At 43.6% G+C, this 13,593-nt stretch overlaps 1 protein-coding gene across 1 annotated transcript in view; it reads right to left on the reverse strand.

Annotated features, from left to right (window-relative positions):
* Window positions 1-235: 235 nt before the first annotated feature.
* wtip (WT1 interacting protein) overlaps window positions 236-13,593 on the reverse strand; it is a 28,165-nt gene continuing 14,807 nt past the window's right edge. The window contains exons 3-8 of the mRNA XM_062420025.1: window positions 8,644-8,711; window positions 7,204-7,266; window positions 6,805-6,935; window positions 6,462-6,513; window positions 5,555-5,623; window positions 236-3,880 (exon numbers count right to left, since the gene is read on the reverse strand). Coding sequence (XP_062276009.1) covers window positions 3,728-3,880; window positions 5,555-5,623; window positions 6,462-6,513; window positions 6,805-6,935; window positions 7,204-7,266; window positions 8,644-8,711 — 536 coding nt within the window. The 3' untranslated portion in view covers window positions 236-3,727. The remainder of the gene's footprint in view (window positions 3,881-5,554; window positions 5,624-6,461; window positions 6,514-6,804; window positions 6,936-7,203; window positions 7,267-8,643; window positions 8,712-13,593) is intronic.

The raw sequence follows: 13,593 nt of genomic DNA on the forward strand, positions 1-13,593 counted from the left end.
ACAGGTGTCGAGATGTGCTTATTGGAACTAACAGTAGGAGAAGAAGAAGTCTTCTCTTTCCAAGTGATTTTTGACAGAAAAATAAAATAAAAAACTAGCCTCTTTATGTACAGGGTAACTAGCTGTGTGCTATACAATAGAAACTTAAGTAGTACTTTTAAAAGAGGTGATTTTTAAAAAATACATCTTTAAAAAGGGGGACACACTCTGGTCTTGTTAAGTTTTTCTTGGTGGGGGGGGGGGGGTGATGTTGTGCCTCATTCTTCAAGTACAGCACACATTACCTGACCAGAACCCTTGTACAGAGTCGAAGTTACACACATCATATGACAAGGGGAAATGTCTCACGTACGCAGTCCTTTTTTTTCTGCTTTTACAAATATACAAACAGGGAGGAGAACAAACACTAATCATTATACATTCGAATGAATCTCATTACATCAGGTTAGAAAGCACTTTCTGCCTGTGTTGACCCCTGCCGTCGATCTCTGCTTCAGTCTCTGTCTTTGACAGATTCAGTAGTATTTAAATCAGGCCTGTGTGTGTGTAAGAGCTGGGCCAGTGTTTGCAGATAATAGTCAGTGATTGTTTCACGACACCGACTGCTGGAATATGTGGGACAATATGATTTGAGAGTCAAATGAGAAGAACTTAGCTGACTCTGAAATGTGATAATCCACATTCATGTAGTAAAACAAAAGCCAAGAATTAGACACAAACATCTGGAATGAGTAACGTGATGAGACGCCATCATAAAAACATCACTGGGTTGGCAACAGACTGAGCGAGGGGGGGGGGGGGGGGGGGGTGTCATTGTGTTGGATGCTGCGCTGCCCTGCAAACACAGTGAGGTGCATGTTCCATGGCCCTGCCACTACCACACACACACACACACACACACACACACACGCACACGCACACGCACACACAGACTAACGACATTCACACAATTTGCTCATACTTGAAATAAGCACAGTTGGGATTTATCTGCATAAATAAATGTGCAGCAGGTCAGATTTTGCTCGGTGCAAGAGTTTTCCTCAGTAAGAGAACTTCAAAATATCTTAAATAGTTTGCAACCTTTCATTTAAATGCAACATGACTGATGCTGATGCTCAGTGCCAATCCAACAAAACTCACTGATGACAGTAGCTTAGAAACCCAGGTGGGAGAAGTGAGACTTTCTTTCTTTCCAGCACCACCAAAATATTGGTGTTTCAAGTGTTTTTGTCTCCCGTAGTTTTTTGTGTTGCATAAATATACACCTACACACATGCAAGCACCTGCCTGCGCACGCACGCACGCATACACACACACACACACACACGCACACACACGCACACAACCAGCATGGGAAACACTGAGGGATTCCCTAAAAACGCGGGCGGGACCAGCAGCTCCGGGTTTTCAGGGACGTGCCTCTGAAAAACACAACAGCAGACTTCATGGCGGACCAAAGCGAGACACACAAACATACCTGTTCTGTCTTAAGGCATGTGGACAAGTGGAGATTCCTTGTAAGTAACGCACCATGTTCTCAGTGCTCAAATGACAAAACCAGTGTCTGGCAAACAGACCAGGAAACAGTATCCTGAACAGGCCTCGAGCCCAAGGTATTTGCAGATAATCATTTAATTTGTTCCGTATCTGCTCTTTGAGTACCAGATGGGCCAGATGCCAGATTCGCACATTAGCAAGGGAGGAGACCTTACATGTTTATTTCTCTTAAGAGGAAAAGTAGCTAATGACTTCAAATGCTAACATGCATGTCATTACAAACTTTCAATTAAATTCTTTTAAGCGTTTTTGCCAATTTAGCCATTTTTTTTCCACTTGAAATGACATGAGTCTAACTGGAAATGGTTCAGATCTTTATCTGTTTAATGAGGCACCTGTAGCACACAGCATACCGCGCTATTTGTCTCACCAATAACTGTTGAAATAACATAGTTGGTTGGCCAAATCTTTTCTGGTCTGCTCTGCCCTGATCGGACAATTGCCTTCTGTAATGAGTGCTGAGTAATAAGTGTTCCAGCAAAGGACCTAAATCTTAGTACTTAAAGACCTAACGTATTTCTTGGTGGATTTTAAGATTACACTTAATCCTAATCTTAGCGCTCTGTGTGATACTTGCTAAAAGGTCAGGATTTGCTATTTTGAAGGGTCTAAAGTCAAGATAAATGCATTTGTTACATCTAGTAGGAATTGAATACAACACTGGTAAATAAACACAGAGGTTTAATTACTGCCTCGTTAAAGGCTGGAATGTTTGACCTGATAAGTCTATATGGGCTGCCATCAATTGTAACATAAATATGTAGAAAGGTCTAGATGGACTTTCCACTCTAATAAATAATAAAAACAGGCAATATCATATATAATGAGTATGTTGCCTAGGAGAACAGTAGGAATGTTTGACTGGCAGTGTGTGTTAAAGTTCTCTACAGTAAGTAGGGAGGCGTTATGCTCTGTAAGAGAATACACATGTCATTAATCAGATCAGGCCGTAACCATTTGGTACTCGAAGTGTGGAAAAAAATGAATAAAGGCAAATAATATTTGAACCTGGTCTGCTCCTACAAAGCCTGTGGATTTCTGACCTACTGACAGACACCAGCAGGCTCTGTGTCCTGGAGGAGAAATGATACAACACACCCAAAAGTTTCAGAGGTTTCAGACTGTGTGACAGACAGTGTGTTTAACCTCTGAATCTATCATGAGCGCAGCGACAAAAAAAACAACAACAACAATCTACATCTAGCATCTTATGTGGAAAACATCTGCAAAATATATATTCATATATAAAAGACAATCTATGTGCATCTAAAATTTTCTTTTTTCTGTCATAATATAATCATTAATTAAGACACTGCTTGTGAATCTCTCAAGGTCTCGTCTAAGACTTCTAAGTGGAATGTCAGTCGTCCTCTGGGCTTGTGGTGATACTGTGCATCTGTTATTTCGGGGTGGTGCAGGGGCGAGGAGCGATGAGAGCCCTGTGTCGTGATGCTAGGTGTCCTTTGCATAGCCTTTAGCAGGGCTCCATTTCAGTGTTCGAAGCTGCACGGAGAGAGACCTGCTCTGAAGGCGCAACACGCCCACCCTGGGGCCTGTCCGGTCCAGCCAGTACTGGAATGTAGCCGCTCGTTCCCTGGCCTTCCCTGATGCCGAGATCAGCGGCGTTCTCAGCCGTGACAGCCCTGGTGAATTCACTGCGGTAAACCGCTTCAATCAGAGCACAGGAATGAAAAACATGGAAAGGAAAGGGAGGGGAAGCAAGGAGAGAGACAAGTTTGCGTTCTCTCCTCCGGTCCAAAAACCCTCTCTTTTGATGAATGTGCAGGGGTCAGGAGACGTGACGTCACCGGGGGCCTCTGGGTGAGGCGGCGTGTTGGCTTTCAGGGTTAGGCACCCAAGGGTATGGGGGAGGAAAGGACCACAGATGGAGGAGGAGGGGAACCCTTTCCCCCCCCCCCAGCCCTGTCATGTGACAGCAGGGCTTGTGGTGGGAGCTGCACAGTGTGTGTAAGTCCGCGGCCGGGCCGTCCAGTTGAGGACAGGAGCGCTGGCTCAGATGGCCACACGGAGGCTTCCCTGGAACTGCTGGGTGTGCGGGCCGAGGAGGTGCATGCAGGTCTTTTTTTCTTCTTTTTTTTTTACCTGCTGCTGGCGTCTCAGGTCACCTGGGAGGGAGGGCTCGGTTGCTGCCCGCCCTCCTCCCCCTCCCTCACAGCTCGGTAACATGGAGGGGGTAGTTGGGGGGCGGGTGTGCAGGGACCTGGGACTGGAGCCGGTGGATGTGGCAGCCGTGGCAGAGAAGGTGGCCTTCCAGAGGATAACAGCGGTGGCCCTCCTCGTCGTTTAGCTGGAGACCACAGTCCTGACAAAGAGTAACAGAAACATGAACAATCAATAATCAAACCTAGAAGTGTTTGTGGTAGCCTGAGCCTACTGGATGACACTCCTATCATTTTCCCCAAGTACAGGGGCAACAGGGTCTCGCTGGCAATTAAAGGTTCAATGAGGTGCAGACAGGACTGATGCATTATTGCAGTGACTGTCGTCATGTGGATATCTTACTGTATTCTCGTGGTGAAAATGAACCTGAGCCTGAAGGCAAAGCTCTGACACATGTGACTGAAATGTGTTCCTTACAGTGTCTGCAGGTTTCTGAATAGACTCCTTCATATTGAAAAAATGATTCAGACAACTGATCCTGCCTCAGACAGGTCCCTGTCTTCTCTTGACATGAGTGTATCTCTTTTAAATGCTGGCTGGCGGACGTTTATGAATGAAGACATTGAACCTTGAACCTGTGTACGTCTGACAGGGATGAGACCCTCGTGGTAGACGCTAAACATGCTGGAGGGATGACACTAACTCACTGTCACGATTTAAAGCTGAATGAGCAGCTGAGAATTCATGTGTAAGAAATTCATTTTCACAAGTACCTGCACTTTCTGCTCAGCTGTTGATTAGTGGCAAAGTTAGAAATAAAGATACCTCCGGGTTTAAAAAAAAAAGTGAATTTTTCCTCAATATGTAATGAATTTACCACCTCCCAGGATGATCCAGCTCAGGAAGGACTTTACCCTTCCTGCCCCCCCCCCCTCTCATCCAGAGCTCGGCTGAATGATTACCCATTGCTTACATAATGATCTGATCCATTTCCATGAAGTGGAATGTCAGCAGTTCAGAGGAGTCTCATCCTGCTTGTGCAGCATACAAATAATCATATTCAAGATTCAATATTCAAGATTCAGGGGAAAAGAGAAAAAAAAGCAGAATGAGAGCATGGTGATGTAATATTTGTTTGTTGTACGTTCTGACAGAAAGCTACACTTGAACTGTAAACCGTGTGATTTGAGCGCAGTGGCATGATGACTGGGATTTCACAAGTCTGGTTGAAGCAACAAGTCCCCAGCTGAGTTCAGAGCTCAACGCTGGAATGTGCTATGTCAATGAGTCACAATGTTGATCTGTAACCTTGGGCCCGTATCTGTCTGCGTGTGTGTTTTTCTGTGTATGTGTGTGTGTGTATGTCTGTCTCATTCATTCCAAAAGAGACAGCAGCAGTGATTCAAACTCGCTGGTAAATAACATTCTGGTCTCGTCCCACAATTTGCTGCTATTACTAGGGTTCACTGTGTCTGTGTACCTGAGTGTATGTGTACGTTTGTGTATATGTGTTTATGATCAGTGTGGCTTTGTGTGCCAAGAACAGTGTGAATTGTGTGTGTGTGTGCGTGTGTGTGTGTGCGTGTGTGTGTGTGTGTGTGTGTGTGTGTGTGTGTGTGTTTGTGGTATCTTGTTCATTTTACAACCGCTTGAAACGTTGAATCATACATGGTGATGCTAAATTGACTCTAGTCAAATCACATGCATGGTAGGCTGCTCTTACTCATAGCCTGGTGTGTGGGTGTGTGTGTGTGTGTGTGTGTGTGTGTGTGTGTGTGTGTGTGTGTGTGTGTGTGTGTGTGTGTGTGTGTGTGTGTGTGTGTGTGTGTGTGTGTGTGTGTTCGTGGACAGAGTGCAGACAGGAGCAGCGCCTCACCTCACAGTGGTAACACTCCACATGGTAGTCCTTGTCCATAGAAACAACTCGAATTGTTTCCTCGGAGCCCTGCAGAGACAAACACACAGTCAGTCCGTCACATTACATCAGTCTGGTGTTTCATTAAAGTGATGGTCCGATAAGCAGCAGGTCCCAAGTTTGATCCTTGCAGCTGCCATGTGTCCTGAAGCTACACACACACACACACACACACACACACACACACACACACACACACACACACACACACACACACACACACACACACACACACACACACACACACACACACACACACACACACACACGACCTGGTCCACTTCCTGCCTCCTCTCTTTTTTACAGAGCGATACACCAGAGCTGATCTAAGTATAATGTTCAAGTTTTTTGTTGAATATAAGAAGAAAGTTTGGATTTTTCTGCTTTAATTTACCTTTTTATTTATTCATTTTTAACCTTCTAGCTTTAAGGAGCATTCTAGATATGTAATTGAATGTCTTCATTTTGAAAACTATTTTAGGCATATTTTTTCATGACGGGTATGATAACCTCTGCTGCTAATGTGTTTATTATGATACAACATTGAGTGCTTGCATGGCATGATGAGAAACCAAGATGATCTAAGACCTGACACAGTAATGATTTGTCTCAAATATATTTATATTTTGGGAAAAATATCTCATCTGATGTTCATCTTTAAATCTTTCTGATTTAGCCTGTAAAGGTTTTTCAGCCCTGCTAACCAGTGTGTATCTTTATAAAAGGTGATGTTGGTTGATTAGTTGGTCAACTTGATACATTTTGCTCCCGTGGGAATTTTTAGCTGAGAAAATTCCCTTAAATAAAAAAAAAAACCTAACATATATTTCTGATATATTGGAGCTTGCATGCATTTGGATGTGCTTACCTGTGCTGGAAGGATGGGTTGGTTGCAGGAGGCACACTTGGGAGCAAAAACCCTGTCATGGAAAAGACAACAGGAATTAGGAACTGCAATATTCACAACAATTTTTACGTAGTATAAAACCTTTGACTTCCACATTTTTGTCACACTTTTCCAAATAAATATCAGGATTTTTCCTGTGGCATCGACGTTACTTCATCGAACAGACGACATGAGTACAGTGAGTGCAACGCATTTCTGTGCTATTTCTATGTTCCAAATTTCCTTTCATGCTTTGCTGATTCCAGGCCTATCTTACAATAATCCCATTTTATCAGTGTACCCAGCAGAGAGATGCGCTCCTTACGTGTGGTAGTCTTTGACACAGTAGATATTATTCTCAACGTCCACTGTGAAAGGCACTCCATCTAGACCCTCTTTACACACCACGCAGCGAAAGCAGCCAGGATGGTAGGACTTGCCCAGCGCCTGTAGGATCTGAACACCAACACAAAGAAAAAACAAAACAAAACAGCACACATAAGATAACAGTAAGACTGAGCAGTGAGGCCATGAGGTTTCATGGGTGATGTCATGTGTCAAAGGTATTGAAAATGTTACAAAGCAACAAAGACTACGGGAAAGTAAAGATTTTTAAAAGAATATACCAAGCTGGGATGCAAGATTATAATAAAAGCAATAATGCGTCAAGCAGATGGAGAAGCTAGAAATGTTGTCTACCTATTTTCTTTAATAAAGCTCTTACCATCTCCATGATGAGATGACCGCACACAAAGCACTTGTCAGCCGTTTGCTGGAAACCAGAGTACTGTGGGCGATAGAAGATACAGGATTTATTATTCTCAGCTGTGAATTTGGGAGAAATCAGCTTCATTAATGAGGAAGAGAGCATGTGAGAACACTCAGTCACGACTGCTTTTGCTGCTTCACACCTGAGGCATTAACTCTTTTCAGTCTTAAAGTCATCTATAGAGGGTGCTGCTGCGCTCTTTAAACTGACGTGAAAAAGGAGTTGGTTGAATCCTTTGTCTCTCAGCTGACACGTTCATCAGGTGTAATGCATGTTTAAAGTTGATTTGGGGGAAGGGTTTTGCTTTTTTTTCTACATGCATACACTTATAGCTATTCGCATTTGATGTCTGTTTTGTGTTGACCAGCGAGAGTCTTAAGTTCCTTCTGTGCGTTACAGGAAACAAAACCTTAAAACCCAGAGCGCAGGACAGATAATGAAGGTGACCATCTGCAGCTCAAAATCACCTCAGGGTCGTGACCTGATGACTCAGGTCAGGGTGTGGAGGGAGGAGGGGGTCTGGTAGAGGAGACATGGCTACCAGGTGGAGGTGGGAGGTGGTGATGAGCAGCCTGCCCCCTGCCCTAACATTTCCACCCTAGATCTACCATCTGCTGCTGCCACCCCCCTCTCCTCCTCCACGCCCCGGAACACCCCCGGGGTGACTTGTCAAATCTCAGCCGTATGAGGGAAGCGGAATGAGATTAGTCTCATCCCGTCATCCGACCTCTAGTATCACTGAGAGGCAGTGATTGCAAATAGAAAACAGCTATTTTAAGTATTTCCTAACAGAAGAAAAGATTAAAATATAAGTGGACGCTGCCTCTAACCAGGAAATAGTGAAAGCAGATGAAGGCATTGGGGTCATGGAGCTGTTTTCAACACTTCTGTTACAGGAGTATCTCTTGTTGGTGGTGAATGTTGTCGGCCTTTATTAAAAAAAAACATCATCCAAAAATATTCAGGGCTACTACAGCACACAAACAATTCATTATCGGAAACATCCGTCTTTTACACATATTTCTGACAGTAAGTGAAGGCATCGTGAGACCGGGCCCTGTGTCTGTCGGGTTAACCTGAAGCAGATGGACCAGGAGCCTGAGAGCTGCAGCTGTCCCACACGCCGCCTCCTCCTCCTCTTCTTAATTGTAAGTGCAGGGGAGCAGCTCGTGGGGTAATTGAGCTCCTCTGGGACATTTGGGGAAATTAGTGTGAATTGGAGGGGTGGTCCTAAGCTCTAATTGTAGCTGCTACGTCTGTTTCCTCTTGAAACTTCGCAGAATGTATCCTGAGATCTGAATCTCTCGCTCTGTCAATATACCATTAGGCAATGGATACGGTGCTTTCTGCTCATCACAAAACTAAATATGTATTTAGGAGCGCACGTCAACTTACCAGGAAATCCTCCTCACAGTAGACCTTGCCGTTGACGTTGTAGAAGGCTTTCCCTCTCAGTCTCCTCCCTGAAAACAACACAACAAATGAAATTTACAGATTCTAGTATGTCCAGGTTTTCAGGAGTTTTATGAACTTGTGGTCTGAGGTTGTTGTTCATGGTTTAAACTAGTCCCCTTCAATGGAGGGAAATCCTAATGCTACAGAAGAGGGAGGTATGTGTGTGTGAAACAGTGTGTTTCTAGCTCAGGCTGCAGTTTGGGGGAAAACATTTCCTGCCCATAAAGCAAGAAGATGAACAGGAAGCAGGGCTGCAACTAACATTGATTTATCATGATCAAATCTGCAGATTATTTTCCCAATTAGTCGTTGATTAATAGTTTGGTCTATTAGAGAAAAAGAGAAATAGAGAGAAAAATAGAGAAAATTAGGCTGTTTAAGGGCTGTGGTTGGGTAAAAGAGATGTTCAATAATCACATATGTGTGTTGTTTGCATTTGCATATATTTCATCTGTTAAAAAATAACTGAAACCAGCTTACACTTCTTTATGCAATACTCTCAGGATGAAAGCTGGAAACCTAAAACAAGCCTTTGAAACAGTTCTGGAAGATCTGCTAAGGTTTCATCTAGAATAAATGTATGAGTCTCTTTCTGTGTACCTGTAAGATCTCAGGTTGGAATCTGACATGAATTCATGTTGCATGTTGCAATCCTCTGTATGTGCTGTCTGAAAAAGCAGACATCTTTTAGAAGTTAAAAGAAAAAGCTCGTTGATATTCTCAGATATATCTACTTTCATCACTGATAAATACCTGTGTTTTCTCCTCTTTCTGTAAAATAGCTTATTTACAGGGGCAGGTATTCCAGCCGGGCTGCATATTGCTGTTAAAGCATGTGCGAAAAGTTTGTCATTTTTGCTTTAAATATGCTTATAAAATGGTCCCGTTTGCCTGACTAGTCAAAAGCTCTCATTCTAGGATGGACTAATAAGTTGGTGTAACTCATCATGAAATCAATAAATGGTGTAAAAAACTATGCTGAAACTCTAATTGAAAACACATCATACTGTATTCCTCCTCTTCAGTCCCTCTCCTCTACAGCCACAGCAGCAGGTCAGTGCAAAGCAGATGGCTGGCTCAGAGTAGGCGACATTCTGCCTGCACCTCCCTTTAATTACTTCGACCATTGATCCCAACAGGATTCCCATTCACAAACCATACACAATCAATACAGCAGGCTGCTCTCCAAACCCTCCCGCCCCCAAAATCTGTCCTCTTTCCTTCCTTGCCATTGTGCACCGCTCACCAACTTGGACGGAGGATGTCCCCAAACTTTGACACATGTAGGAACCATGAATCCAATGAAAGAAAATGTACACGTTTGATTTTCCATTAAGAATTTTTGGTCATTTATCAGCTTTTGTCATCATTTTTTTGGCATGTTAAGACTAAAAAAATCATGAGAATAATCCATAGCTTAAGCCCTTCGCCATACAAAACACATCCACAGCAACATGCCCGCAGCGCAGCGGGCCCAGGTTCAACACGCTGAGCTTCCAGCTCTGAGTGTTGAGGGGCTGAATTCCTCTGGGTGAGCCTTCATTCATCAGAATCCAAGTCTGAATCCAATCTCAAAAGGAAATTCTGCTGCAAGCTGGCTTCTGCAGCCCCCTGCCATGCATCCCTCACAGCTCACCCATTCAAATTCATTTAACAGCAGCCGTGTCTCTCTGGCAGCACGATGACTTCACCCGAGCCTGGCAGACGATGCGCACAGATCTCATAAATCTGCTGGATTAGTCAGATTTAATTGTCATCCCGAGCCACCATTGATTTTATGGGTGTTCCAGCATGGGAAAGACATGCCCCGCCACCACCGACATCCCCCACCCCCCCTTCTCTTTTTAACACTGAAATTTATGCAATCGTTGTATTTCACACGCAAACACTGTGTCACAATGCTGGGAGATGGCAATACATTAACACCCACATAAATGGCCGGAGCAGCCGAGGAATGCCGTCCACACAATAGGTGAGACTTTTAAGACTTTGAGACTGAGGAGCAATTAGCATTTTGGTAGCGTGGAGCAAAGAGAAAAGCTGGACTGAGGAAGAACTCCATGTGAAGCGTAAGAGACTCATAAGAGACACCATCTTCAACAACAAAAAAAAGAGACTTCTGAGAGGGCTAAACTTGCAGGAACAGTGAGATTATAGAGAAGAGCGCAGCAGCGGGGGCTGCGAGGTGTTGCTGTGTGCTCGTCTGTGGCCTCTGCTCTGGAGTTTGGGGTCTGGAAGGTGAACACAAAGGCCCCAGCGCTGATGACTGTGTGGTGCGCTGCTAGGGGAGCGGGCCGACTGAGCAAACGGGGACATTCTTTCTGCCTGAGGTCACTAGCTGGTCCCATTCAACCCCCCGCACCTCTCCAACACCCGCTCTCTGCCCGCTTCCCTCACTGAGAAAAGGGAGGAGGAGGGGGGTTACTCCGTGCCTCCCTCTCTCTCTCTCTCTCTTGCTCTCCTCTGGCCTTTTGTCACCAGACAGCGCTGTGGAGAGGCCGAACCTCCTCACAGCACTACAAGTTATAGAAGCACCAGCTCCATTTACTATGTGTAATCCATCTTAAAGTTATAAAAACTCAAATACTTTAGAAATATTACATGTAATTGGATGTAATACAGAATTCAATGCACAATTCAAATGTAAACAATGAATGTGAGATCTTCTGACCTTCAATTTGAAACAATATTAGGTTAAAAACAAAGAAAAGCTTTCAATGTGAATATGCAGTTGGTCAAATATATAAATACTGACCAAAAAGGTTAACTGGACCTAAACAAGCTAGAAAAACACTTTTTAAGCACTGAACAACTAATAAACCTGATAATTTACTCCATAAATGATAACATTGATGGTAAACCTGAGACAATAATTAATAACATTACTGTCAGCCCCCACACTCCCTAATGTTGTTTGCTTGTCATTTTTAGTCATTTAGGAATAAGAGCTCTCTCTGCTAATGCACTCATTCTGAATGTTGCTGTTGCCATGGGAATGAAAATTGGTCTGATGAAAGAGGACTTGTGTGTAATTTGATGAAAATTTCCCCTCAGGTGCAGCGGTTGTGTATTGAGCCAGTTGACACAAAGACTGGAGGCTAAAAACCAGCAGCGTTTACTGGTCACTGTAGTGGACTGTGGGGGGTAGGGGCGGGGGGGCTGTTGCTGCAGGTACCAGTGACACAATGTGATCCAGGGACGGCTGCAGTTTGAGTAATAGAGTTTTCATCCATGAGGCTTCAGATGAACACACTGATGCTGTGCACGCTTTGTTTGTACAGGACTGAGTTTTCTGGTAAAGCGTTATTTGCATGTTATCACTTATACTTCGCTGCAACAAGGTAAACAATTACGCTTCTCACATTACAAAGAAAACTGCAACTGGTGCTGTGTGTTCCTTCACCTGTTGAACTTGTGAAAACAGCTGTCAAATGTACCACTAATCAAAGAGGTTCCAGCGAATTGAACTGAATTCCATCGATTTCTTTGTGCTTGAATAACTGCTGATGCAATTTGGTTTCATCAAGCTAAACTTGGAGGCAATAACGGCTCCTGAAGTACTGGACGCACAGTAGCAGCTTCACCCACCAAAAGTCATCTTCTACGGTGAATAAACAAGTCTGAATAAACTATTAATTAACTGTGACAGGGAGACCAACACTATGCTGAATAGAATATCTCATTCTCAACTATGAATCGTCTTAACTGAAGCATTTAAATACTGATCTCCTGGGAGTGATCTTTTCACTGGATAAACCACTTGGTAGTTTTCTACCATTGCAACATCTAAATCCTTATTGTTAGTACAAAACAATTGCAAAAGTGGACATCTGGTCATATTCCAAGCAGAAGTATTTGTCAACTTCCTATTTGTCATATGCCTGTTTGTGTGCTTCGACACGTGATCACTGTTCCTTTTTGTGAAGGCAGTTTGTGGTTTCATAAACAGATGCACCGGCAGTTTAAGCACAAATGATTTGACTCGTTTAGAGTTGTTAATTGGTTGTAAAGCTAATATAACATACATCTGAAGAAGTGGAATTACCTACAGAGCTGAATGCCCCCCCACTCCCTTCATTCCCATGTAAACAGTGATAAACCCAGAAATCTTTGAAAAAGCTGGCTTAATACCGATTGATGAAGTAACCTTATTGACTGTTTTTAACTGAGTCTCTCGCCACCACATGGCAACATCCTCAAGTAAGGCATTTTTTGGCGCTGCCTGATTGACCGAATGAGTGGATTACACTTGATGCCCGTCACAGCTGAAAAAGCTACAAGCAAACACACATCTGGCTGTGCAATCAGGCTTATCAGTCAGAACGAGTGACCAGACCTGCCTGCATTCACACTGAGGCCATCTTCTATTTACCACATACTGCACTGTATATACTATCCTCAACAATGCCATTACGTGATGTGCCAAAAAATAGCTGACAGTGATGACAATGATTAGTGAGTGTCCAAAATCTTAATTGACTGCTCACTATGAGTAAACTATTAATCTGTTATAGAGGGTGTAGTGGATGAGTGATGAGGGGGGTGATATTGGACGCAGCCTGTTCAAAAGAGCTAATTAAAAATCAGGTGTTCTGCCTTTTATGTCTACTCTAATCCAGACAAAAAAATGAAATCTGAGTGGGAGTGCTTTCTTTTTTTTCTTTTTTCTAACATCCACACTGACAGACCAAAAACAACAGGATGTCCCTTTGTTTTGTCTCTCTCACCTCAGTGTTTTATACAGCGTTGCTTCTATGTTTTGGACCTGACAGTAAACCAGTGTAATCGCTTTGGCTCATGTTGGTGGATGGCATCACTCAGTCTTCTCTGTCTCTTTTTTCAGCTCTGGTCTGGCTAGAAGGGTGGAGAAATCCGGTGACTCGCTCACAA

Source organism: Scomber scombrus, chromosome 1, assembly GCF_963691925.1.
Source record: "Scomber scombrus chromosome 1, fScoSco1.1, whole genome shotgun sequence".
NCBI lineage: Eukaryota > Metazoa > Chordata > Actinopteri > Scombriformes > Scombridae > Scomber > Scomber scombrus.